This window comes from Mustela nigripes, chromosome 1 (assembly GCF_022355385.1).
Source record: "Mustela nigripes isolate SB6536 chromosome 1, MUSNIG.SB6536, whole genome shotgun sequence".
In the NCBI taxonomy this organism is placed as follows: Eukaryota; Metazoa; Chordata; class Mammalia; order Carnivora; family Mustelidae; genus Mustela; species Mustela nigripes.
In genome coordinates, this window is record NC_081557.1 from 202119232 (window position 1) to 202146981 (window position 27750).

Sequence of the window (27750 nt, forward strand, 5' to 3'; positions counted from 1 at the left end):
GTGTCAACATAATGAATTTTTGGAAGGATAAAACTCAGCCCATAACAAAGACCCCTGTAAGGGAGGATGTAATCTTTGGTTTTGTTTTGTTTTTTGGGTTTTTTAAAGATTTCATTTATTTATTTGAGAGAGAGAAAGCATGAGCAAGGAGAAGGTCAGAGGAGAAGCAGACCCTCAGCAAAGCTGGGAGCCCCATGCGGGACTTGATCCCAGGACTCTGGGATCATAACCTGAGCTAAGGCGGTTGCTTAACCAATTGAGGCACACAGGCGCCCTTTGTTTTTCTTTTAAAAGTCAACAAAGTGTGGAGATTCAAAGCACAGGCTGTCAGACTGTGGGCTCTAAATCTTTGTCCTGTGCCTCTTTAGCTGTGTCACTTTAGACACGTTACTTCATTTCTGGGTTTGCAATGAAGAATAATGACTACTTTAAAGGGTTCTTGTGATCAAATAAAATAACTTCAAGGGCTTGACCGGGTGCCTGGCAGGTGATAACTAGAAAGTCCAGCTGTTGTTCAGAGGCTGTTATTAACACTCAGGGTGAGTGAGTACTGGGAGGTGGTGGAAACCAATAACCGCCACAGCCTGAAGTCGCAGACTTGTCCTAGGGCCACATTTAAGGCCTGCAGACACCCCTTCGAGCCCGCCTCGGCCTGGGAACGGGGCTCGGGTCCAAGAAAGGTGCGGAGGGAAGGCTGGTGGAAGACGGGCGTGACCCCAGCTGCTGTCCCACGGCATGACAGCAGCGGAGCTGCGAGCACAGAGCACCGGCCAGCCCTGGAGCGGGAAACCGCGGGCTTCTCTATTGCAACCGGTCAGTCCCGGGCTCCGGAGTGCGGCGGGCAGCCGCCTCCACAGCTCAGCCCGGCGCGTCAGCCTCCCGCGAATTCCTGGTCCCAGCACAAGTCGAGGCCGGGGACAGAGGAGGCGTTCAGGGAAGGGGTCGCACGAGATCCCAACACGGTACTGGCGTCTGGTCTGCATACGGACGCCTTGACCTTCTCTAGGTCACCCCGCAATGGGACAGCGGCGCAGCTTAAAGGGTCCGCGGCACACACCTGCCCACGACAGGTGAGCGCTCGGAGGCGACGGCACCTTACACAGCAGGCCGATGCTACACAGCTGAGAGCTCCTAGCAGGAGGTATGGCACAAGACAGCCTCCCACCTCCCGAACCAGACCCGGCGGGACCCACTGGGACGCGAGGGAGGGGCCTCGCGGGCGGGAGGGAGATCGCCCGTGCACGCGCCGGAAGTATTGGCAAGGGGTTCGGGGACTGTGGGGACTGCCGGCGCCGGCAAGCGCTGCCCTTTGCGTATTTCCGGCGCGACGGCGGACGTGATGACACACTGAGCCGGCACCAGTTATGCGGGCCAGTTCACGCTTGTTCGGCGGCAGCTCCCGGAAGCCGCCCGTCGGGGCGAGGCTCGTACTGGGGTCAGGGACCCGGGATCCGCGCCCAGCGGTTAGGCACGATGCGGCTGGGCTCCGGGACCTTTGCCGCCTGCTGCGTGGTGATCCAGGTGCTCGGGGTCGCGCTTTTCCTTCGGGGATTCTTCCCGGCTCCGATTCGTTCCTCCTCCAGGACGGAGCACCAAGCAGAGCCTCCAGCGCCCGAGCCCTCAGCTGGTACGGACCCCTCCCCGGCCGTCTCCGCTCCTCCCCACCCCTTTCTCCAAAGGAGCCTCCTATGAGCATCGCCTCTCGCATTTCTCGGGACTTCCGAGTGCTCTCCTCGTTGGGAGGAGAGGACTCCACGCCCAGGAGTCCTCTCTCCACCGCCCCAGCCCCTTTCTGTACGCCACAGCGTGTGGCATCCACCACTACCAGCCACGCTGCAGTCTCCTCCCTGGTCGCCGCAGAGAAAGCTCTGCACACCTGCTCTAACTCGTCTCCTGACGTCGCTCGTCCCGTCACAGCCCCGCCCCCTGCCCGAACAGTCCGTTGTGTCACTCCCTTTCCCAGGCACCCTTTCTGCTCAATAAGACACAGCATATAAGATTCCGCTGACCCCAAGCACTGCGTTTTCTTCTGTGACATTCTTTCAGTGAATGTCCCCCTTTTCCTGCCAGTGGCCCTCACTTACCCAGTAGTACGCACTAGGTAAAGGCTCTCCCGTGTTTGACTAGGTCCCCACAATACCAGCCACTGACCGTGTAGACAGTTTGTAGACGTTTGCCCATCCCCTACCCGCTGCACTGTGTTTTGAATCAAGCTCCGCAAACGTCAGATATCCAGGGTTCTCACGAAGGAACTCTCCTTCCCCAGTACACACCATGCATTGGGCAATTCATGGTTAATACGGGGGCTCCTTCAGCTTCCTCAGTATCCTCGCACTGTCCAGTAACCGGTCCTTTTCTTTGGCTTGGGTTAGGTAGATATGACAGCATATGTGCTAGAGAAGTGGGCCAGAAGCAGATTATAAGGTGCTTGGGGGCTAAATACAGTTTAAAAACTTAATTTCCTTTTTCCTTTCATTTTTAGGAGACCGTTCCAACTGGACCAAGCTCCCACCACCTCTATTCAGAAAAGTTGTTATTATGCTGATAGATGGCTTGAGAGATGATTTTGTGTTTGGGTCAAAGGGTGTGAAATTTATGCCCTACACAACTTATCTTGTGGAGAAAGGAGCATCTCATAGTTTTGTGGCTGAAGCCACGCTGCCTACAGTTACTATGCCTCGAATCAAGGTAAACAGTTTGACTTAATGTGTTGTAAGTCATGATTTGGCTCTTTGGGAGGTTTGGAGGGGCTCTCTGTACTCTTTTACCTAGAGTCCCAATTTTAACTTGGTGGAAATTAGTTGAGTGCTGTCCACTTGGCTGGGGCAATAAAATGCTGACGAAGCCGCACAAGATAGGGTAGAACTGAGACCCATGATTTGTGTCTCTTGTCAAGTAGCCCCAAGTTCGCACTTCATGGAGGGCATAAGGTGTTTAGATCCAGATCAGTCAGGTTAGCCTAATCCTGAAGATAGTGTCCTCCTTGCTAATCTGGTCTCTTCTTTAATCATCAGTGGGTCACTTACATTCCAGCCTTTCACGTTAATCTAGTTCAGTCTCTTGACTTTTAGATCAGAAACTAACTCAGGTAAGTTAGATGGCTTGTCCACAACTATGATATAAATAATGACCAAACCTGCATGATCTGGCCTCAATAATTATCACTGTTTTTACTATATAACTCACCTTTGAGGTGCTCAGCCTAGTGAGTGTGGCTTTAAAGTACATAGTGCTTTACCCATGAACTATGAGTTTAAAAAAAGAAGAAGAAGAAAGGGTAAAGCTGTATTGATTGGCTCAAGAACTATTTATTACGCAACTACTGTAAAGGGTTTGCAGTTAGGGCAACATAGTATCTGCTTTCATGGAGCTTTTCGTCACCTGTGAGAGACATAGCCATTAAGCAAATGAGCAGACAAACTGATTTATAGTTTAAAGTGTGATTAATACATGATGATGAGAAAGAGCAGGATGTGATGCTCATTACTGGGGGGGTTGGGAGGCCTCAGTGTAGATCGAGGGTCAGAAAAGCCTGCCTGAAGAAATGACAAGTTGAAACGGAAAGGGTGAGTAAAGGAGAGGAGGCAGAAAGAGACAGAGGAGCTTAAAAGTTTGTGACTATGTGGCTGGTACGGTAAGATAGTCTCTGGTTGGAGCCTTCCATCTATGGCTGATCATGTGACACCTTGTTATTTGGTGAGAAGGAGCCACTACTTGATTCAGTATTTGGTAGGTATTCAGTAATTGTTTACTGGATGAATGAAACCTTCTGGGATTGAAAGGGTTAATACCACATATCTCTCTCTCTCTCTTTTTTTTTTTTTTTAAGATTTTATTTATTTGACAGACAGAGCTCACAAGTAGACAGAGAGGCAGGCAGAGAGCGAGAGGAGGAAGCAGGCTCCCTTCGAAGCAGAGAGCCCAATGTGGGGCCCGATCCCAGGACCCTGGGATCATGACCTGAGCCGAAGGCAGAGGCTTAACCCACTGAGCCACCCAGGTGCCCCACCACATCTCTTCTTGACCTATTTTCTTGCGTTTCCCACTTTCTGCAACTTTGGGATGTAGTGTGTCCTTCACTCAGCAGTATTTCCTGAACATCTTTTGTGTATCACACAGTTTTAATTAAGAGAGATTCAATGAAGAACAAGTGTCCTATCGTCATGGAGCTTAATTTCTAATTGAGGGGAGAAAAGATATGTAATTATATAAATAAATAATTGGGATAGTTTCAAAAAGTGATAAGTGCTGTGGAAGGAATCAGGGAGGAGAGTATGACACTGATGAGAAACGGAGAGAGTGGGGCACCTTCAGTCAAGAAGCTCAGGGATGGCCTCTCAAGAATGTTCATTCTGCTGAGGCCAGTCTTGTTAAAGCTGGAAGAAAGGCATCCAGGCTCCTCACCATCAGGAGCACTGATTTCTTCATCTGTTCTATTGAAGGTGTGGAAGGAACCCATTCCTTCCCCCCTGGTAAGGAATCTGAGTAGGTTTATAAGAAAGCATGTAAGTGGGTGTGCAGGCTTCAGACTGTGTCCAGACTGCATGTCAGCTACTGTGGTTCTTGGGGCCTCCCGTTTCCAGCCTGTTTGTGTCATTTCATGGAACCAGTCTTGTGCTTCATTTTATTTGCTTTCAGGCCTTTGCAGGTTCTTGCCTCTCATTTCCCAGGAATGGAGAGCTAGAACCAGAAATACATATTGGAGTTAGGGTTCACAGCTCTAGAATTTGGTAGGATTGGGTAGTAATTGGCTAAGGAGTGTGTCCCCTACCCTGCCTCCTGTTAGGGAAGGGATATATTAATCTTGAGGTATTGATGCAGTTGTCACAAAATGCTGATCTTAGTGATTCAGACTAATAGCACTTTCCTAGCACTTTCTCGTGTTAACTAATTTGTGAATGCTTTTCCTTTCTTCAGCGAATTTATAGTCATCATAAGGAGCAGGTACTGACCAATTGACTGCAGTGAGCACAAAGCACAGATGTTATGTCATGTGCTGTCACAACAGCCCCATGACCTAGGCTCCGTGAGGCAGACACTGCCGTCTTCTTCATTTTCCTGATGAGGAAACAGGCTTGAAGTGGTAGAACCACACAGCTGGCATCAGAAACCAACCCTAGCCTATGTGTGTCTAGTTCCAGAGCCTCTGTTGGTCACTGCTGAATAGGGTGACCAGGCCACATCTTCTTCCAGTAGTTTCTGCAGAGCTCTCCTTCATTCTCAGAAGGGAAGAAACTACTGTTCTCAAGGTCACAACAACTGCAGGATGACCTCCAAGGTGATGGCAGACATGGGCTCTCACTTAGACTTCCTAGGGCTCCCAACTGCCTGCATGCTTCCTGGGGTGAAGTGTACCAAGTAGTCCCTGCCCTCCTCAAAAATGTCAGTGGGAACACAGTCTAATATGAGAAGGAGGCAAATACCTTATAAAATCCCCTGGGAAAAGGATGGACAGATTAGACCACATGGAAACCAAAAACATTTATGTGGTGAAAGACACAAAAACCAAGTCAACTGACAAATGATAAACTGGAAAAATTATTGACAGTTGACATCACAAACAAGATATTAAGCCCATGATGTGTAAAGAGAATCTGACCAAGGACAACAATCCAATGGCAAAGGATATAAAGAAATCCACAAAGGAAGACATTGAAATGGCAAGTAAACATATGAAAAGATTCTGTACTAGTAATCAGGGAAAGGCAAACTAAAGCAATTTATAAGCCCAGTTTTTGTCTGTCACACTGTAAAAATGTAAAGATTGATGATGACCTCTTCTTTATACGAAACAAGGTAGACAGTACTGTCAACACTGAGCCAGCCCCTGCACTCTTGCTACCCTGGTCCAGTCTGCTGTGGTCTCCAGCCAGGACTGTAGAAGTCTCAGCACCTCCTAGTGCCCAAGCCCCTGCAAACAAAGCAGGTCGTGGTGCTCTTCTTCAAACCCTGCACTCGTTTATATCTGCCTACTAACCCAGGCCTCGAGTCTGCATGGTCCTGTTCCCATTTACCTCATTCTCATCTGAGCTGCTTTCCCTCTTCCTGTGTCATTCATCCACATAGATCACACATACCCCAAGCATGCCGCCGTCTCTCAGCCTTGGGGCTTTCACAGTTTGCTGTGTTCCGCCTGGGAAGCCCCACTGTACCTCCCTTCCCCTCCCCTAGACAACAACATGTCAGCCTTCAGGTCTCAGCTCAAATGGCACTTGCATTGCAAGCTTGTTAAAATGCATGTCCATTAAAATGGTCTTGGTCCAAATACTGAGTACTTTGTAGCTGAGTTTTAAATAAATAAATAAATAAAGTAACTGTGAGTTTTCTGGGGAGAGAAGTTAGGGATATGTTATTAATTGAAAAATAAAAGCAAGTTGCAGAATTGTTTATATAGTTTATTACCATTGTATATTTGTGATTGTACACATACAGGAAAATATATGAAAGAGTACTTACCCAAAGTAACTGGTTGCCTATAAATAGTAAAATTCTGGGGTGAAAGAGAGGCTCACGTTTTTAAAAAATAATTTCATTGAGGCAGAATTTTCATACAGTGCAGTGCAGACATTCTTATGTGTACGGTCTGGTGAGATTTAACAAATGTGGTCTGTCCGTGCAACCCTCACCTCAACTCTGGATCCTCATCCTCCCCCCCCGGGAGTGGTGGTTCTTGCTATCATTTTGCTGGTTTGTCAGTGAGTTACTTGCCTAAACTCATTCTGTAGAGTCTTTCTCCTGGAGTGCACAGTAACTGGCATCTGCTTGTTTTTGTTTTAAATTCTTGTTTTTATTTTAAGCTGGTCTTCCAAAAGGTCACCCCTGAATGAACATAGTTAGTGGTTAGCCAGTGACTGGTCGCAGGTTGTGCTTAAACAAGTAGGCCTTCCCCCCTTCCCAGGGGTCTATGTGTGGTTCGTACTCTCTGTTCAGGCACCTAATAAGCCTGCCCTGTCACTTTCTGTGTAGGGTCTCCTGTTCCGCTAAAAGGAGTGGATTATAAGGCATTATCTGTTCTCTCCTGAGTGCACAATCAGCCCCATGTGTGCACGCAGCTCAGTGGGCACTTACAGAAATCTGCTATACCTGTCTCATTCCCTAACCCCCTTTTTTTTTTTAATTTCAATTTTTTTTTTTAAGTAGACTCCATGCCCAGCATGGAACCCAATGTGGGGCTTTAACTTATGACCCTGAGATCAAGATCTGAGCTGAGATCAAGAGTCAGACGCTTAACTGACTGAGCCACCCAGGCACCCCAACCTAGATCCCGTTTTTTAAAGATTTTTTTTTTTATTTGAGAGAGAGCACATGCGTGCGCACACAAGCTGGAAGAGAGGCAGAGGGAGAGAGAGAAGCTCTCTCCTGGCAATGTGGGGCTCAATCCCAGGACCCCAAGATCATGACCTGAGCTGAAGGCAGAGGCTTAACCCACTGAGCCACCCGGGTTCCCCCCAGATCCCATTTCTGAGTGTTGGGCTTGTCTGTTACCAAAAACAGCACTGAAGGCTTTGGCAGCTGTGATGTTGGCCTTCCCTGTTTTCAACACATCCCTAGCGTGGGACTTCTCCGTGCAGTTCCAGGTCAGATGGACCCATCCAGGTCCATGGCCACGACATGGTGGGAGTAGGGGAAGAGGAGCAGCCTATGTTAAAACACCACAGGTTACTCACAGCTCTTATTGAGATTCTGTAGTTTGTCTTAGATAAGAACTTCTCAATTTGTTATAAATCCTTGGTAAGTTTTCTAAGTCTTAAAATGGTTGTTTTGGGCAGTTCTGTCCCATTTTGTCATTACTCTTAGGGGAGAGGATTTGCTGAGTTCCTCTGGCATTCCAGAAATCAGGTTAATTCATATTTGGTTTGTTTGGTTGGTTGGTTTTTTGCTGTTAAAGACCTGGCAAAATTGGGCCTATTGTCATTATCCAGATTTCTGTTTATTTTCATTGCACAGGTAGGTCCCTAAATGCCAGGGCATGGGTTGTTGGATAACTCCAGATCACAGGAGACACGTGACCCATTACTATGGCCTCTGAGACTGTGCTGAAGTGAGGGAAATTGTTGACATAATTCTGCATCAGAAAGGTATGGGGATATGTGACACCCACCCTTTCCTTCCAGAAATGATGGTGCTGTGTGTGTGTGTGTGTGTGTGTGTGTGTGTGTGTGTGTTTGGAGCAGGGGTGTCCCACCAGCACCCCTGGGCCAGTTTACTATGATAATTTCTGAGAGTTCTTGCACAGAGACTGTGGGAGAGGCTGCTTGTACACATGGCATGGTCATTAGAATGGCTAGGTTGTAAGGTGAGTACACAGAGTTTGCTTATCACACAGGGCAGATTTGAAGCTTAGGTGGGGACCTGATAGGCAGTTGAGTATACAGCTTTATGTTTTCAGTGTATACCATGCTTTGCCGTTTTCTTCAGTTGCTCTAACCTGCAGCTTTTCTGTCTACCACGGTGGTCCAGCTGCCCCAGCCTCCTCCTCCATCCTCTCATTGGCTGAAAGACAGTCAAGTCTTTGAGAGCAGGTTTGCTAGTTTTGCCAAAATCTGTATGCAGCTTTCCCCTCTGACCCAGCTTCCAGTATTGGGGATGTCCTAGTTTCAAGCTCTCCTCTTTCATCCATAACGTGATCTGCGGCGCTCCTTCCTATGCTGTGCTTTGGATTCCATAGTCTAACTTCATGAACGTTTCCTTCTGCAGGCAATGATGACAGGGAGCCTCCCCGGCTTCATCGATGTTGTCAGGAACCTCAATTCCCCCGCACTTGTGGAAGACAACGTGATCACACAGGCAAAAGCAGCTGGGAAAAGAATTATTTTTTATGGAGATGAAACATGGGTGAAACTATTCCCAAAGCATTTTGTGGAGTATGATGGAACAACCTCATTTTTCGTGTCAGATTATACGGAGGTCAGTTTTTAGAATAAGAACCCTTTATCACACTGGAGTCTGATACCCTGTCGGGGAGAGGCAACACTGTTTTGTATGTGGCCTTTGTTGGTGTGCTGGGAGAGGTATGGAGAGATTATAGACACCATTCATCCACATGATCAGGTTCAACCCAGGGACATAAACCCTGATGGAGATGTGAAAAAAGCTCTCTTAGAACAGCTGAGCACCTGTTGATGGGGTATAGATGACTAGGAAGGGCTTCCCAGCAAGGAGCCATTTAAGCTGTTTTGAGAAGTGAGTGGCAGCTTCCCATGTGGACAGAATGGGGGGTGGCAGCATCGGTACAAGACAAGGCAGAGGACTCCATGGCCTCCCTGGGATCCTTGAGGCTACTGGTTCTCCTGTTAGTGCAGCTGTGTCCCCAGTGGGGAGGTAGAAGGACAGATGGTGAGCTGGGTGGAGCCTGGTCCTAAGGGACACTGTCCTGTGCTGGACAGGCTCCAACAAGGAAAAAAGACCTGTAGTTAGAAAGCTGACCCTGAAGCAGAAGGAAGCCACACAGAACAAAGACAAACCCATACCAGCTCAGTTTTCTGGGCCTGATAGAGCATTTGTACTTTTACTTACATTAATACTCTTTCCTAAAGTTGACTTCTGTACATGCAGCAGTTGCTTTCAGAAGTGAGTTTCCCTGTCCTCTGTCTCATCACTCAGAGATCCTTCCCTTTGTAGAGACTTTTCAGTGGGCGGGAGGTGGACCAGCTGAATGGTCTAGACTGACCAGGCTCATGGCTCTGTCGGGGGATGCTCAACCGCTAGTTGCTCAGAGCTGTGTCTCTTTCTTCCCAGAACAGCCTTTGCACAGGACACACTTAGATGCCCTCACCTTCACCACCCCCCACCCCACCCCGGTCACCTGTGTCACCTGGTCATCAGCTAGTATTAGTTAATTCTCAGGAGGGATCCCACAGAATGTTTTTTTATTTTTTTAAGGATTTTTTATTTATTTATTCAAAAGACGGAGATCACAACTAGGCATAGAGGCTCCCTGCTGAACAGAGAGCCCGATGTGGGGCTTGATCTCAGGACCCTGAGATCATGACCTGAGCTGAAGGCAGAGGCTTAACCTGAGCCACCCAAGTGCCCCCCACAGAATGTTTTTGTCAGAACAACACTTCTCATTTAAATTACCTATATAGTATATTCTATCTATACCTTAGAAATGTGAAGACAGTATTAGTGAAAGTTTAATCTAATGCTAATATTTGTTTAACTTTCTTATGACAGATTTTTCTGTTTGTGTTTGGGGTTTTTTTGGTGTTTTCAGACTCTGAGTCCTAGATTTTCTTTTTGTTTAAAGATTTTGTTGATTTAACAGAGAGGGACAGCAAGAGAGGGAACACAAGAAGGGGCTTGTATGAGTGGGAGAAGCAAGCTTCCCACTGAGCAGGGAGCCCAATGCGGGCTCCATCACAGAGTCCTAGGATCAGGACCCAAGCCAAAAGAAGACACTTAACCAACTGGGCCACCAGGTGCCCCAAATGCCTAGATTCTATTTTTTTTTCCATTTTTATTAACATATAATGTATTATTTGCCCCAGAAGTACAGATCTGTAAATCATTAGGCTTACACATTTCATGGCACTTACCGTAGCACATACTCTCCCCAATGTCCATAACCAGCCACCCTATCCCTACCCCCCACCTCCCAGCAACCCTGTTTGTTTTATAAGATTAAGAATCTCTTATGGTTTATCTTCCTCCCAATCCCATCTTGTTTATTTTTTTCCTCCCTACCCTCCACGACCCCCTGCCCTGCCTCTCATAGATGGCTTTGATGATATCAAGGTACCCTACACTGTGAAGAGTTTTGATCAAGAAAGGATGCTGTACTTTGTCAAATGCTTTTTCAGCATCTATTGAGAGTATCATATGGTTCTTGTTCTTTGTTTTATTAATATTATATCACATTGATTGATTTGCAGATGTTGAACCAAACTTGCAGCCCAGGAATAAATCCCACTTAGCTGTGGTGAATAATCCTTTTAATGTACTGTTGAATCCTATTGGCTAGTATTTTGGTGAGAATTTTTGCATCCATGTTAATCAAGGATATTGGTCTGTAATTCTACTTTTTGATGGGGTCTTGTCTTGTTTTGGGATCGGTAATGCTGGCCTCATAAAATGAGTTTGGAAGTTTTCCTTCCATTTCTATTTTTTGGAACAGTTTCTGGAGAATAGGTAGTAATTCTTCTTTAAATGTTCAGTAGAACTCCCCGGGAAGCTGTCTGGCCCTGGGCTTTTGTTTGTTGGGAGATTTTTGATGCCTGCTTCAATCTCCTTACTGGTTATGGATCTGTTCAGGTTTTTGTTTCTTCCTGGTTCAGTTTTGGTAGTTTATATGTTTCTCTATTGTCAAATTTGCTGGTGTATAGTTGCTCATAGTATGTTTTGTAGTTGTTTGAATTTCTTTGGTATTGGTTGTGATCTCTCCTCTTTCATGATTTTATTAATCTGGGTCCTTTCTCTTCTTTTGGATAAGTCTGGCCAGGGGTTTATCAACCTTATTAATTATTTCAAAGAACCAGCTCTTAGTTTTGTTGATCTGTTCACTGTTCTTTTGGTTTCTATTTTATTGATTTCTGCTCTGATCTTTATTATTTCTCTTCTGCTGAGTTTAGGCTTTTTTTGCCGTTCTGTCTCCAGCTCCTTTAGATGTAGGGTTAGTCTGTGTACTTGACACCTTTCTTGTTTCTTGGGAAAGGCTTGTATCACTATATACTTTCCTCTCAGGACCGCCTTTGTGTCCCAAAGATTTTGAACAGTTGGGTTCAAACAGTTGGTTTCCATGAATTGTTTAAGTTCTTCATTGATTTCTGGGTCGACCCATTCATTGTTTAGTAGGATGCTCTTTAGCCTCCATATATTCGAGTTCTTTCCAACTTTCCTCTTCTGATTGAGTTCTAGTTTCAGAGCATTGTGGTCTGAAAATATGCAGGGAATGATCCCAGTCTTTTGGAACTGGTGGAGACCTGATTTGTGACCCAGGATATGATCTATTCTAGAGAATGTTCCATGTGCACTAGAGAAGAATGTATTCTGTTGTTTTGGAATGGAATGTTCTAAATTTATCTTTGATGTCCATCTGGTCCAGTGTGTCATTTAAAGCCTTTAGTTCAGTAAGGGGGGGTGTTAAAGTTCCCTGCCATTATTGTATTATTGTTGATGTGTTTCTTTGATTTTTTTATTAATTGGTTTATATAATTGGCTGCTCCCATGTTAGAGGCATAGATATTTAAAATTGTTAGATCTTCAGGTTGGACAGACCCTTCAAGTATGATATAGTGTCCTTCCTCATCTCTTATTATAGTCTTTGGCTTAAAGTCTAATTTATCTGATATAAGGATTGCCACCCCAGCCTTTTTTTGATGTCCATTAGCGTGGTAAATTGTTTTCCACCCCCTCACTTTAAATCTGGATGTGTCTTTGGGTCTAAAATTAGTTTCTTATAGACAGCATATTGATGGGTCTTGTTGTTTTTATCTATTCTGATACCCTGTATCTTTTAATTGAGATAGCCCATTTACATTCAGGGTAACTATTGAAAGATATGAATTTAGTGCCATTGTATTGCCTGTAAGGTGACTGTTATCATATATCGTGTCTGTTCCTTTCTGGTCTGTTACTTTTAGGCTCTCTCTTTGCTTAGAGGACCCCTTTCAATATTTCCTGTAGGGTTGGTTTGGTGTTTGCAAATTCTTTTCATTTTTGTTAGTCCTGGAAGTTTTTAATCTCTCCTCCTATTTTCAATGACAGTGTAGCTGGATGTAATATTCTTTGGCTGCATTATTTTTCTTGTTTAGCATCCTGAATATATCATGTCTGTCCTTTCTGGCCTGCCAGATCTCTGTGGATAAGTCTGCTGCCAATCTAATATTTCTGCCATTGTGTGTTACAGACCTCTTGTCCCAAGCTTCTTTCAGGATTTTCACTTTGTCACTAAGACTTATAGGTTTTACTATTAGATGATGGAGTATGGACCTATTTTTATTGAATTGAGTGGGGTTCTCTGTGCCTCCTGGATTTTGATGCTTTTTCCCTTCCCCAAATTAGGGAAATTGTCTACTATAGTTTGCTCCAATATATCTTCTGCCCCTCTCTCTCTCCTTCTGGGATCCCAATTATTCTCATATTGTTTCATCTTACGGAATCTCTTATATCTAGGATTCTCCCCATGTGGTCCAGTAGTTGTTTGGTCTTGGTAGATATTCTTGGCTAATATTCTGGGGAAGGGGTATGCCATAGTGATTCACAAATGTCTTTGCCCAAGGCAGAATTACACCACCCTTGCCAGGGGCCAGGCTAAGTCATCTGCTCCAGTTTGTGCTCGGGAGCTTTTGTTCCCTGAACGCTTTCTGTAGAACTTTGGAGGACGGGAATGAAGATGGCAGCCACCTAATCTCTGGCCCTATAGGAGCCAAGAACTTGGGGCCCCACTCCTCAGAGCACCCTCAGAGAAAATTAGTCAATCCCTCCTGTCTCCCTGGTCTCTGGCATGCTCCGAGCTCAACCAGTCTGTGACTGATAGCGTTTCTATCTCTGGTGCATGGCCCCATTTGGAGTCTCCAAACCCAGCAGATCCTGCCACTTGCTTCCATGCCATTCCTCCCAGAGGAGGAAGGGTGGGCTTTTTCTGGATCTGCCACTTATGGGGTCCTTGCTCGAAGAGCAGTCACCCAGCTGTGCCTTGGATCATGGTTTATGGTAACCCTGAGCTGAGAGCCCCCTCCTTGGCTGTCTCTGCAGGTGGCATCACTGCTTCGATACCTGGGAGCACTGCCACACTCAGACACTGCTGGTCTTTCTGTGACCCCATGGATCCTGAGACCACACTGTCCCCACGAGGGCTCCACCCCCACTTAGCCTCTGGAGCAACATCCCTCAGTGGAGCCGACTTCTAAAAGTCAAATTTGTGCTCCACTGGTCTTTTGCTTGCCAGGAGCTGGCCTCTCCCATCGTGGTCTGTCTTCCCACCACTTCAGATTTACTTCTCCACAAGTCCTACCTTCTGGAAAGCAGTCGATTTTCTCTTCCTAGAATTGCTGCTCTTCTTCTCTTCTATCTCCTGTTGAGTTTGTAGATGTACAGAATGGTTTGATAACTCTAGCTGAACTCCTGGAACCTGATGATATTTCAGTCTCCTACTCCTCTGCCATCTTGCTCCTTCCTCCAAAATGCCTAGATTTTAAAAGAACTGTATCCTTTTCCTTGGAGAGTGTAGATCAAGGGAAATAAAGGAAGCTATTCATACGTACCTTTCCCCCTTTACAGGTGGATAATAATGTTACAAGGCATTTGGATAAAGTATTAAAAAGAGGAGATTGGGATGTGTTAATCCTCCACTACCTCGGGCTGGACCACATCGGCCATGTCTCTGGGCCCAGTAGCCCTCTGATCGGGCACAAACTCCGGGAGATGGACAGTGTCCTGATGAAGATCCACACCTCACTGCTGTCCGAGGTGAGGCTTACTGTGGTGCGCTGGGCTGCACGAGTGTCAACTGTGCCAGCAACTCCTAAGAGATACCGAGTTCCTGAAGTGGACTCGAGACCTATGTAAATGCCACGCCCACCATCACACAGTTTGCCTGTAAGCACAGAGCATGGGCTCAGCCTCCCAGCAGCTCTGACTGTGTCTACCATTGACCCATTCATCCCCCTCCTAGTTCTTGAATGCCTGTCTGGGCATCTGTAGAGCTTATACTGTAGCCAGGGAGGACAAGTGAGGATAATCAACGAGTACATAAGTATTCTAGGAAAACGTGGGGCAGGAGGAGGGACCAGCATCTGAGAGAAGAGTTGCAATTTGAGGCAGAATTGTGAGAGCAGCTGTCCTTCAGGATGGAGTAAGAGACTGGAGCAGAGCCTTGAAGGGAGGGAGGGGGCAAATGCGCCGTCTGTGAAAGTGCATTCCAGGTGAAGTAAGTAGCAAAAGCAAGAAAGAGCCTCCCCTGCACCTCAAGGAGCAGCAGAGGCCCTTGGCTGGAGCCGTAGGCTGAGGGGCAATCCCATGTGACACATAACATGGGTATGATAAGGCATGCGCCTAGGCTCTCACGGTCAGTAGAAACCAGGCCCAAATCCTCTACCCTGAGAGGTCCTAAATAGAACCATGCTGTGCTTCATGACCTCCATATGATTCTGTTTGTTATATTTGTGATATTACTTGTTTTTGACCCTTTGATCTAGCTGTAAGTTCATAGGTTAAGGAAAAAAAGTCTAACTCATTTATAAAGAGTTATTATTTTAAAGTAAAGGTAAAATCTGAAGTTGTTTCCTTAACAAGATCATGTGTTCTCCTCAGTCTGAATGCAATTGAAATATTTTTTTTCTTTGCCTTATAGGAGAGAGACACTCTTGTACCCAATTTGCTAGTTCTTTGTGGTGATCATGGCATGTCGGAAGCAGGAGGTCACGGGGCCTCTTCCATGGAGGAGCTTAACACCGCCCTGATCTTAATCAGTTCTGCATTTGAAAGAAAACCTGGTGAGGATTTAGGAATGTTTACTATTTTAAAACTGTATTCTGTGTATCTGTCTGGAAACTGTGTAAGTTTGAAATATCCCAAGCAATGTGAAGATGAAAATGGGGCAAAGGGCAGCCAGTATTTGGAGTTTACATTTCTTGCCCCAATTTTTAAAATATAAATGTTCTTTTTAGGAATTTTGTTTTATGAAGGTCATGGCCTGGGTATCTGAAACTTTAACAAAAATTACCAGTAGTTTTGGGACATCTGAACACATGTGAACTGAAAGAAAAAAACATTAATAATTTTAAAAAATTTTAAGATTGTATTTATCTTTTTGAGAGAGAGAAAGAGAGAGAACACAAGCAGGGAAGGGGACAGAGGGAGAGGCACAAGCTGTCTCTCCTCTAAGCAAGGAACCCAGTCTGAGGCTTGATCCCAGGTCCCTGGGATCACAACCTGAGCCAAAGGCACACACCCAAACGACTGAGCCACCCAGATGCCCCAATAATCAAAATTTTTACAATCTTTTTTTTTTTTAAGATTTTTTAATTTATTTGACAGAGAGAGAGATCACAAGCAGGTAGAGAGGCAGGCAGAAAGAGAGGGGGAAGCAGGCCCTGCTGAGCAGAGAGCCCAATGCAGGGCTCGATCCTAAAACCCTGGGATCATGACCTGAGCCGAAGGCAGAGGCTTAACCCACTGAGCCACCCGGGTGTCCCCAAAATTTTTATAATCTTTTGAAACTCGAGGAGTCAGGATCAGTCAGAGCAGGACTAACTGAGGGCCTGTATGTCAGCATTAAGACAGCCCAGCTGTCCACCCCAAACACACATAGGCCGGCTTGCCTCATGGCCACGTGCCCTGTCTCTTCTTCACCCTGCACTTCCTCTGCTGCCTCAAGTTTACAACACGCCTACCCTCACTCACCAGTTATTTCTGAGTTGGACACTCTCTGGCTTCCTCTTACGTGATCCTTCAGTACCATTTGGCATTTCTGACCCCCCGTTCTGGTAGCTCCCATTTGCCTGGTTTTCTTTGCACCTCACTTTGCTATCTAGTCTTTGTTAGCTTAGCTCCTGGCCCTGGCACTCTTTCTGGATTGCCTCCTGGTTTCACTCTATATTCAATTCTAAGATGATCTTATCCGCGCCCACAGTTTTAAGTCCCATGAATAGGTTTGTCAGATTTATCCCACTGGCTGTCTCCTCTTTTCCAGTCTCCAGACTGTCTACTCAGCTGCCTGTCTGACACCTCCACTTGGGTCTCCCAAAGGTAAAGCAACTGTGACAGCCTCATGTCTAATCTGCCCTCTCATATTCCCCTCCCAACAAATGGCACCTTCATGTGATTCTTCCAGGTAGAAATGTGGGCGTCCCCCCTTCACCATCCTTCTCCCTCGCTCCTCACGTTCCAGACCATCCCTGATCTCCAGTACATAAAACCTTTCAGTAGCTGAACTTTGGATCAATTAACAATCCTACGTGAGGCTTCTTTCCTACCTTGCAGCTTCATCCTAAACCATATTCACCATTACTCACTGTGTCCTGGCCTCTGCCCTTCGCACAGTCCTTCAGGTGACGAGCTCTTCCCCAGGTGCCCAGCTCTGTCATCATCAGCCCCTCAGCCTGCTTGTCCACTCATCCCTGGTTTCAGCTGACATCTCTCGCTCATCCATGAAACCAAATTGCCCTCGCTGTGCTTGTCATTCACAGCAGTCCACGCTTGGTGCCCTCTTTCTTCGCTTAGATTGTAATTACAGACTTGCCCGTGTGATGCATGTAACAGCCGCCTGCTCTCTGCACTTCAGCCTGCAGTCGGGCAGGGCCAAATCTGTTTTGTTCATTGTACATGCCTACCATGGGCCTAAACATCACCTGGTATGTGATGGGTGCCAAAAAGGATTGTCGAAGGAATGAGTCTCCCGCTTGAGCGAGGATTATTTGGGGAAGAATCTCCATTGATTTCTTTCAATCATTTTGCAACACTTCCTCCTCTCGGACATCTAATCTCCTAAGATGTAAGTCCTTAGCTCTTGGGACCTGAGCCTTCCTAGTCTAGGTGTCTTAATGAAGCCTATCCTCCAGTGAGCACACACACTAGCCACCAGAACACCTGCCTTCTACACCTGGCTTTCCCCCACTGTGTACCCAAAGAAGGGTTCCATGTGGCTCCCCTATGTGAGCAAGAGCCCCATGCCAAAAATGCCCTTTCCACTCAGCCATCCAGCAGAGGTGGGCCAGGCACTGTGCTGGACACTGTGGGCAGCCTCCATCCTCAGGGAGCTTATAGTCTGCAGAGCAAAAGAGAGAACTAAGCCAGTGACTTTTATTACAGGGATGTGAGGGTCATTGTTGATGTTTCATCTCAAAGGAAGGTTGTCCTCCATGGAAGGCCTGACTGCATCTTCACTTCCAGGAACAGCCAGGGGGGCTAATTGTGCAGGACACCTGAGAGGGTGGTTCAGGCCACTGACCTCAGTGCCAACAGTGGATTCCAAGTTTTTCTTCTTTTATTGACTCCTATAAAGAGTGGTTGTGTTCAGTTGTCTCATTATGCTTATTTTATGAGCCAGGACTGCCTTGCAGGTAGCCTGCTGAGAGGAGGTATTAATTTCAGGAAAGTGTACCCCCAATTACCGCCTTTCCCTCAGCTGCCAGCAACTGTGGATCTTTTTTCCATCTCTGTAGATTTGCCTCTTTTGGACATTTCCCTTGAATGGGCCCTGTATTACATGGCCTTGTGTGACGGCTGCTTTCACTTGGCAGAGTGCTTTCAAAGGTCACCCAGGTTGTAGTGGCATGAGGACTTCTTTCTTTCTTTGGCTGAGTTATGTTCCACATGACAGATAGACCACATCATGTATCCATTCATTAGTTGATAAATATATGGGTTGTTTCCACTTTTCAGCTGTTACAGATAATGTTGCTATGAACATTTGGGAAGTTTTTTGTGTGGATAGATGTTTTCTTTCTTTTTTTTTTTTAATATTTATCATTTATTTATTTGTGAGAGCGAGAGCGAGACAGTGTGTGCAAGCAAGGGGAGGGGCACAGAGAGTGGGAGACAAGCAGACTCCACAGTGAGCGGGGAGCCCAAAGCAAGGCTTGATCCCCAGACCCTGACATCATGACGTGAGCTGAAATCAAGAGTTGGACACTTAACTGTCTGACCCATGCAGGCGCCGTTGGACAGATATTTTCATGAGGTATTGTGCCTTTATTTTTAAAAGATAGTTTTGCTGGGTAGAACATTCTGAGCCGACCATTTCTCTCTCTTTCAGGACTTCAGGTGCGCTGTCCCACTGCCTTGTGGCCTACATGGCTTCTGATGGGACTTCCTCTGTCTGCCTGGGCTTCCCTTGTCTTGTCTGTCAGCATTTTCATTATAATATGTCTTTGTGTTTTGTGTTTATCCAACTGGGAGGTCATTGAGCCTCTTGGATATGTAGATTAATGGTTTTCGTCAAATTTGGGAAAGTTTCTGTTTTTCAGATTGTATACTTTTTATCACTCTGCCTTTAAATTTGGTGATTCTTCTGCCAGTTCAGTGCAACTATAGTGAGTGAGTTTTTCATTTCAGTTATTATGTTTCTCATCTTCATGGTTTCCATTGATTCTTTTCTTTATAATTTCTATCTCCTTGTTGATAATCTCAACTTGATGACACATTGTCATCAGACCTTCCTTTACTTGTCTATGCATGGTTTCCTGGAGCTCTTTGAACGTGTTTGCCATGGTTCCTTGGAAGTCCATCTATTACCTCTAATGTCTGGGTCCTTTACTGAAAGGTTCTCTTGCTTTTTCTTCTGTTTGAGTCATTGTTTCCTGTTTCTTTGCTTAATTCTTAATAGTTTTCGGTGTGAAAACTGACCATTTCAAATCATATGTTGCAGCAACTCTGGATGCTGACCCACCCCCAACCCACCCCACAGCCGTCGTCATTGTTGTTCCCTTGTTTGCCAAGCAGCATGGCTAGGCCGCTCCAGTGGCTCCCTCTCTCTCCCGCAGTGTGGAGTCAGCTGTGGCTCCCAGGCTGGTACAGCCACCCTGGGGTGCCAGCAGTCTCGCTGACACCCTGTGCCTCTCTCTATCTCTGTGACAGCTGTGCCAGGCTATTGCCTCTATTGCTGTCACACCCAGCTTCAGGCTGCACTCATTGCCAGCTGACTGCCTTATTTTTGACAATTTATAATAAATGTGCTGCATAATCTGATCCCGTGTTTGAGCCCCTTTGCAGGGTCATTTTCGAGGCCATTCTGTGAGGTGGTTCTGACCCTTCTCTCCTGGCCCTCTCTGTGAGAGCCCAGCTAGTTTGTGGTTTTAGCTTGTGGCTGTCATGAAACTACCAGCCTCCACTTACCTGCACACCTCCAAAATCTCCATTGTTTTCAAGAGCATTCCTAGGCTTGAATTCACTATCTTCTGTTTCAGACAAAGTCAGTTCTTTTGTGGGGAGCTTTGCTCTGTTCTGTGGCCTGCCACAGGAAAAGCCTGTGGTCTTTTCCACTAGCCTCTTCTGGGGGCAGCCTCTACCCTGGAAACAAACTGGGGCAGAAGAAGAGAGAACCCAGACACTCAGCTGGGATTGAGCCTCTACACCACACAGCTGAGGAGGACGGGTGATGCTGGCAGCGTGTTCTCCCCGGAAGAGCTCAGAGCCCTCACGGGGACCCAGTGGGGAGGGGGCCCCGTGTTCTTTGCTGCACCCTCTCAGCACGGAGTCTGTCCCACGGAGCTATGGGAGGAGGGAGGAAGTCATGGTTCCTCCGGTGCCTCACACTGCTCTGTTCTTACCAAGCTTTAGGAGATTTTCTGGAACAAAGATTTCTTTATTTACTGTATGCCCAGATGGGTATATCATGGTGGTGGTGGTGCTTTTTATAATTTTTACCAGTTGCGCTTTTTTCCTGGCAAGCCAATCCACAGAGCTCCTCAAGCCACCATTCCTGATAGGTCTTTAAAGGCTTATTTTTATCCTACAGGTTTATGTCAATTTTTGTTGCTTATTCTAATAAAAATTAATCTTAAGATGTTTGTTATTCTGAAAAATAAGCAGTTTTGAATTGTGTACCATGTGATTTCAGGTGCCCCAGCCTGCTACTGTCCACCCCCGAGCTCTGGCCTCATGCCTCTGTTCCACCTTCACACAGGGCAGAGCTAAGATATTTTATGGTCCTCTTCCTGCTCACAGGATGTGAGCTCCGTGAAGGGAGGGACTTGGCCTTTTCTTTTATATTCTAGCCCTCAAGCCCAGAATCGTGGCATGTACTGTCTGTGTCCTCAGTATTTGTTGATGGAAGGTGTGAAAGGTGGCTGAGCTGTACAGAGCACATTGCAGGGGTCAGTGGAGAGGAGACAGGTGGGAGAAGGGCTGGGTGCTGAATGGGGATAATGGTTTTCTGAAATGCTTTCCTTCTTCTACAGGATAAAACCCACTGTGTAATGTGGCCTCCCTTGTAGTAGTATTACAGAATTACCATTCTCAAAATACTGCTGGTAAGAGCTAGTCATACTAATCAGTAGAGCAAAGTCAGGAGGCCAAAAATAGACCCCGGTAGATTTGGGCATTTGGTGACGAAAGGTGGCATTTCCCATTAATAGAGAAAAGACATCTGGAAGTGATGTCAGGACCTTCTGGGAAAAAATCATGCTGAGAATCTACCTTTTCTCTGAACCTGTATAACTCACAGATCAAAACATTTAAGTGTTTCTTAAAGACTCCTTATTATGTAAATTTTCAGATATACAAAAGTATTCAAAACAGTGTAATAAAGTGCACCACCCAGCCAATGTTTTTTTTTTTCTTTTTTTTAAGATTTTTATTTATTTATTTGAAAGAGAGACAAAGTGTGGAGAGAGCGTGGAATCTGGGATCATGACCTGAGCCAAAGACAGCCGCTCAACTGACTGAGCCTCCCAGGCGCCCGTTATGCCCATTCTTTTTTTTTTTTTTTAAATATTTTATTTATTTATTTGACAGAGAGAGATCGCAAGTGGGCAGAGAGGCAGACAGAGAGGGGGAGGCAGGCTCCCTGCTGAACAGAGCCCAATGCAGGGCTCAATCCCAGGACCCTGAGATCATGATCTGAGCGGAAGGCAGAGGCTTTAACCCACTGAGCCACCCAGATGCCCCCTGTTATGCCCATTCTTATATCTTATGTCCTCTAGCTTTTTTTCCTCTTCTGTTTTATTTGGAAGCAAGTCTCTAGAAGTTATGTCCTTTTTTTACTTTCTTATTCTTACTTTCTGGAGTAGCACATTTGAAATATGGTATTCATTCCTTTATTCATCAGTGGTGGTCAGTGTTCAGATTTCCAAAGTCTGTCTCCCTCATTAGTTGTTTGAGTTAAGATCCAATAAGATCCATGCGTTTAGATTAGCTGATATGTCTTCTTATGTGTCCTCCGTCTGTAGGGCCCCACTCCATCCTCTTCTATTTCACCACAGTTTATTTGTTGAAGAAACCTGCTTATTTGCCCTGGGGAGTCTTCCTCTGCACTGTCTGCTGACCTACCCTCTGTTCCTCTGTGAATCCTCTCTGATCAGGAGGCAGATTCAGATCCCATTGGTTTGGTTGGTTTTCCTAAGGCTGTTTCCAGCAGGATGCACACAGTGTCTGACTGTTTGATGAAGCCAATAGCCATTGATGACCAACTAGTAATTCACTGGAGGTTGCAAATAGTGATATTTTAATTACCTAATTCTGTTTTTCATTAACTAGCCAGAACAATTCTGTAAGGAGAATCTTCCCTAATTTACTTTTTGTTACCTAACTACCATTTTTTAACATGAGATAGGAGTAAAGATGAATTATTCTTCCCACTTAATTTCCAGTTCCAGATCAGTGAATTAGTTCACTGTGAGTTCGCTAGCATGCTTCAGCTATAACCAACTAGTGTTTTGTGTTGCTGGTGTTCAGTAGCATTGTGAATTCATGGATTTAAGCATAGTTTGTTTCAATTCACCATAAAAATTACCCTTATTAATATTCAGATTGTCCCATCTTTGGCCAGTAGGAGCCTCTGATTCAGATTAGCTCTTGAGTCCTTCTAACCTGAAAGTCCCAAACACCTTAGTTTCTCTGAGGGCTCTGTCGCTGCCTCATCTAAAAAGTTGTATCAGCTTCTCGTGCACAGATCCTTGCCTAAACCTGGAATCAGCTGCTTTTCCCAGATTCCTTGGTCCCTTTCAGTGCAAAGGGATCTTTGAGGGCCACCGTCTCAGAACTAGCAGTACTTGTGGATACTTGTGTAGTTATCATTTCTGGACAAAGCAAGGAAATCTTTTTAAGATAAAGTAGGTCTTGAGTTTGTACTGATACTTGCAATCCACATTCACTACTGTAAAATGAAATTCATGGATCTTACATCTGTTCTCTCTGCCTCCCAAGCTTAGAATACTGGTTGTCACCAGCCTTGGATATGAGTGTCACATAATGACCTACAATAGTCCCAGAATAACACCAGCACCACCACCTTTATCCGTGTCAAAAGCAGTTTAAGGTGGGCTTTCTGTTTTGGGTTTTGTTTTATTTCAAATCAGTGCACTTAGTATAAGAAAATACTAGAAGAAAACAAATGATAATTCTGGAGTAGAAGGTTCTTTCTAAACATAACCCAGAAGCCGTCAGTGGAGGGTTGGTCAAGAAAAGGTTAATATACTTGACCAAATTAAAAAGAAAAAAAAAATTCTATACAACCAAAAAGTACCATAATCAATACATTGTCCTGGCATGGTTAGGCTGGGTGTTCCCTTTGCAAATGAGAACAGTCTGACAAAGTTGCGTTCTTGTCCAAGGCATGAGCTAGATGGTGGCAAAGCAGGAGTGTGAGCCCAGTGTCCTGCTGTGGAACCCATTCTCCTTGGGAGGGGCAGTAGGACGGCCAACCATTGCTAGGACTTGAAGTCCTTCAGTTGCTTGGGCCATCAGTAGGCAGATGTCTTGTTTGTTGGAGTTGGTTATAGGACTTGGCCCAGCTGAATCCAGCCTCATTCTACTCTCCCCAGTTAGAGGTACCTTCTACTGCCCAGGAGCTGCTGAGATGCCTGTGTCCGGTTCTCAGCACTGTGTAGACCTCTCTGAACCCACGGGGTAGGGACCGCCAGAGATCCCACCGGCACCCTGGTTCAGGGAAGGCCCCATGCCCACACAGAATGAATGTTTGGTAAATTTGTTGACATAAACGCCAGTGAGGTGATTTCTGAATGAATATTCATGGAATGCTTTGAAGAGATAGGTAATTGGTTATAGCAGGTTGATGGAAGGACCACCATTGTACACACTTGAGAGCCTGTTGCTTAAAACACTTTCCTTTCTCTAGGTGACATCAGACGTCCAAAGCATGTTCAACAGACTGACTTGGCTGCAACCCTTGCAATAGGGCTTGGTCTGCCTATCCCAGGGAACAGTGTTGGCAGCCTGCTGTTCCCCACCGTGGAAGGGAGACCCGTGAGAGAACAGCTGAGGTTTTTACATTTAAATGCAGTGCAGCTCAGCAAATTACTGCAAGAGAATGTGCCATCCTACACAAAAGGTAACTCCGTTAATGACAATGTTTCCACTGCGCCTGGTGTTTTCCTGTTTGTTCGTGGTGTGCACGACTGTGCTTCTGTTTTGTTACAACCATGATGGTCACCATTAGCAGCACCGACAGATACAGTTATCTACATCAAGCTCTTTCATAAATGTACTCATTCAACAAATATGGACTTTTTTAATAAGCTCCTGATTGGCTGAGGACTGTTAAAAGCTCCTGAAACACCAAGGCTCTGCCCTCATGGAGCTTACCTTACAGAGATGGAGAAGGAGTAGCAGCTGTCAGATGGTGATGAGTACCTCAGAAAAAGGGTGTACTGGGGAAAGGATGGGGGACGCAGGTAGGTGAGGGATGTCGGGGCAGAGGCCCGGCCTTTGAGATGCAGAAGGAACGTGTGGCAGATGCAGGATCCTACAGAGGAGATGTGTCTGCACCTTCAAAGGATGACCAGGGGACAGAGTGGCTGGAACAGGGTGAACTGGAGCAAGGCAGAAGGAGACAAGGTCAGAGGGATATGGAGGCCGTTCAGGCCTTGGAAGGGCTCTTAATTCCATCATGAGCTGGGGGGGATCTCGTGCAGAGTCTGAGGTCTTCGAGTTGCAGTTTCAGAGGCCATCTCAGGTACCTATGTGAAAGGTTCTGCCTTGTGTTGTAGGAGAGTCTGAAGGCTGCTGCATGTCCCAATGAGAGGTGAGATGAGGGCCCAGGCAGTGGCGGTGCTGTGTCCAGGACAGACGATGGCATTCCAGATATATTTTGAAGCTGGTACAGGCAGGACTTACTGATGGTGAACCAGAGGCATAAGGAGCAAGCTGCCGTGTTCAGCAGAACAGTAGAAGAATGGGATGACCATTACTGAAGTGGGAAGTAGGGTGCTTGCAGGATGAGGGGATTAGTGTTGAGGAAGCCAAGTAAGGAAAGAATTTTAGGAAGGGAGGAGTGAGCACCCAAGTTGAATCCTGTTCAAGGTAAGATAAAATGAGGAACTGAGACTTGACCATTCACCTGGCAGGTGAGGTTACCAGCGACTTCGTCAGGACACACAGAGTGCTGGGAGAAGGCGGAACTGGAGTCGGGGCAGGGAAGGAGGTGGGGTGTGGAGATGGCTGTATTATGAGGTGAACAGAGACCAACAAAGGATATGTTTATATTTTTAAGCCAGGAGAAACTAAGGGGTAGGAATGATCCAGAACAAGAGAGCGTATCTCCCCCAAGACCATCTTTTCAAACAATTTATCTGACCGTCAAGTTGCATCAATGACCGCATGTTTGGTGCAGGGACTGGGGCTGGTTTGGGAATCTGGAAACAGTCAACTCCTGGTCTGAGGTGCATTTAACATGTTGTTGGCAGCTTTTCCTACTTGAGAAAGGGAGTACTAGTTAGTAGAGTGAATGCCTGAGTTGTAGGCTGGCCCTGACTTGCCTGTGGAAGATCAACAAGGACTAACGGGGCGCTGAGTATCCTGAATGGTGGGAGAGCTTAGGGGGCCAGCCCCTTGTCCATGAGGTGGCCCCAGTGAACAACTGTGTGAAAAGTGAGGCCAGCCCAGGTGCATATTTCAGTCCAGAGGAGAGTCAATATTTGTTTTCAAAAGTAACTTTTGAGTTTAGTGGCTTTTGAAAATTTGCTGTTGGTAATATGTGTCCTTTTTCCTCTACTAACATCTAATAAAGCACCAAACAAAAGGGACGCCTGAGGGGCTCAGTCGGGTAAGCGTCTGCCTTCGGTTCGGGTCATGATGTCAGGACCCTGGAATCAAGTCCTGGGTTAGGCTCCCTGCTTGGTGTGGAACCTGCTTCTCCCTCTCCCTCTGCCCCTCCCACTGCTTATGCTTTCTCTCTCCTCTCTCTCTGTCAGGTAAATAAATAAAATCTTTAAAAAAGTAAAAAACAAAACAAAGCCACAGTGAGGGTTGTTTGCTTATTTCAGGAGGAGCAAGTAGGGAGAATTAAGCAGTGGGTGTGGCCAGAAAGAAGCCCATGAGTTGAGCATAGGCCAATCCCTGGCATGAGAAAGCATTCAGGGGGCCTTAGGCTCCTAGGATGCCCCTTATCTATACCATCAGTGATCCTGTTTCCTGAGACAAAACTAAGTATGTGTTTGACACTAATCGATTTCAAGGCCTCCGCTAATATCCAGCCCAATCTGATACAACTCTCCCATCACTCCACTGACTTTCATTCCAGTGGGACCAACTTTTCTCACCTCAGGATCTTTGCATGTGCTACTCACATAGACTGGATGCTCTTCCTAGTTGTCACCTGGTGGATTCCTGGGCCAGCTTCCACTTCAGCTTCAGTGTCGTACCTTCTTATCCCCGACCCTCCACCCTAGATTTCAGTCCATTTCTTCAGTGTTACCAAAAGTCTCCCACATTCCCCTACTTAAACCTCCATAGCATTTTTCACAATTTGTACTACATGCACATGTGAGAACCCAGCTAGATCACAGACCCAAGCAGGCAGGAACTACACGTTTGCACGTACCATGTCGTCAGTGCTCAGTAAATACTTGTCTGGATACATACACAGGTTTCCACTTCTCTGTGATTCTAGGTGATTGGGTATAGACACAGGTATCCCCATGTCTGTGTGACTTCAGGGTGGTGGGGTATAACAATAAAGGTTTCCATCCTAGATCCAGACTAATGGCGTTTAGATCCCAGCTATCACCTGCCAGCCCATGAGCTGGTGTCTGTGTGCCTCTTCTCTGGAGTGGGCTTGGTCATCGTGCAGGGCTGTCACACTGGTCACCAGCTGGTCACGCTGGTCACCAGCGCTTTGTCACCCAGTATCCACAGCAGTGGCAGGACTTCCAGCATTTGGGCTGTGCTCAGGGTTATACAGCAACCCTAACCCTAATCCTGAAGGACAGGGCCTAGACCACCTTAGAATAGCTCTGCTGGAGGTTGGAAGAGCACAGTAAACACCAGGGAGTCTCTGAAAGGCAGTTCTTGCTTTGCAGACTAGTTGAGTCACCAGTAAGTCTGGTCCAGCTCCAGAGGGAAGCAGCTTCCTGATGCTGAGCTGCCTGCCAGTGCCGTTCCAGAGTGGGAGCCGGTGGCGTTTGGGGCTGGGCTTCAATCCAGGTGCTGTTCTGCCAGCCCTAGCTGTGTGTTGGGATGTATCTTCTAGCTCAGCATCATGGCAGGAGGGGTCGGGATGTGTGAAGAAGGGAAACAGGTTAGAGATGGATGCAGTCAGTCCACAGTGGGAAGTGGATGTGGTGGAAGAGGCCACTGCCTGCATGATCCTCACAGTGTGTAAGCGTCAGAAAGATTTGTAACACCAACGGCATGGTAATGTAATGCCTTTCTGGGCTGTTTTTGGTTTTGTTTTTTAAAGATTTTATTTATTTATTTGTCAGAGAGGGAGAGAGAGCATGCACTAGCAGGGGAGTCTCAGAGGGAGAAGCAGACCTCCCACTGAGCAGGGAGCCCGATGGGGAGCTCCATCCCAGGACCCTGGGATCATGACCTGAGCTGGAGGCAGAGGCTTAACCCACTGAGCCACCTGGTTCCCCTGGGTGTTTCTGTATTGCACATTAAAGAAGAAGAAAAACTTGGAGAGAGACTGAGAGAGAAGGAGGAGGCAAGGCCAGGGGTGGGAGGGAGAGAATGGGCAGCAGAGCAGAGGGCACACACATCTATCCATGTTGTGTGCTGCGTTGTGCCTCGGGCCATGGCAGGCTGGCAGGTGGGCAGGATGTCCCAGGACTCATGAGCATCATCGGCTGTTTTACTGAGGCACTGGAGACCACTCCCCAAGATACCAGGCTTTATGCTCATACCACGTGC

At 46.4% G+C, this 27750-nt stretch overlaps 1 protein-coding gene across 8 annotated transcripts in view; it reads left to right on the plus strand.

Annotated features, from left to right (window-relative positions):
- The first annotated feature begins 1333 nt into the window (after positions 1–1333).
- Positions 1334–27750, plus strand: part of PIGG (phosphatidylinositol glycan anchor biosynthesis class G) — a 46785-nt gene continuing 20368 nt past the window's right edge. For 5 of the 8 annotated variants that reach the window (XM_059378740.1, XM_059378757.1, XM_059378765.1 and 2 more), the window contains exons 1-6: positions 1335–1627; positions 2483–2688; positions 8698–8907; positions 14221–14409; positions 15293–15434; positions 23738–23950. In XM_059378740.1, the coding sequence (XP_059234723.1) occupies positions 1474–1627; positions 2483–2688; positions 8698–8907; positions 14221–14409; positions 15293–15434; positions 23738–23950 (1114 nt within the window). In that variant the 5' untranslated portion in view covers positions 1335–1473. Of the gene's footprint in view, positions 1628–2482; positions 2689–7975; positions 8079–8697; positions 8908–14220; positions 14410–15292; positions 15435–23737; positions 23951–27750 lie in introns of those variants that run through there. The other 3 variants (XM_059378797.1, XM_059378749.1, XM_059378774.1) reach the window with 3 other exon arrangements.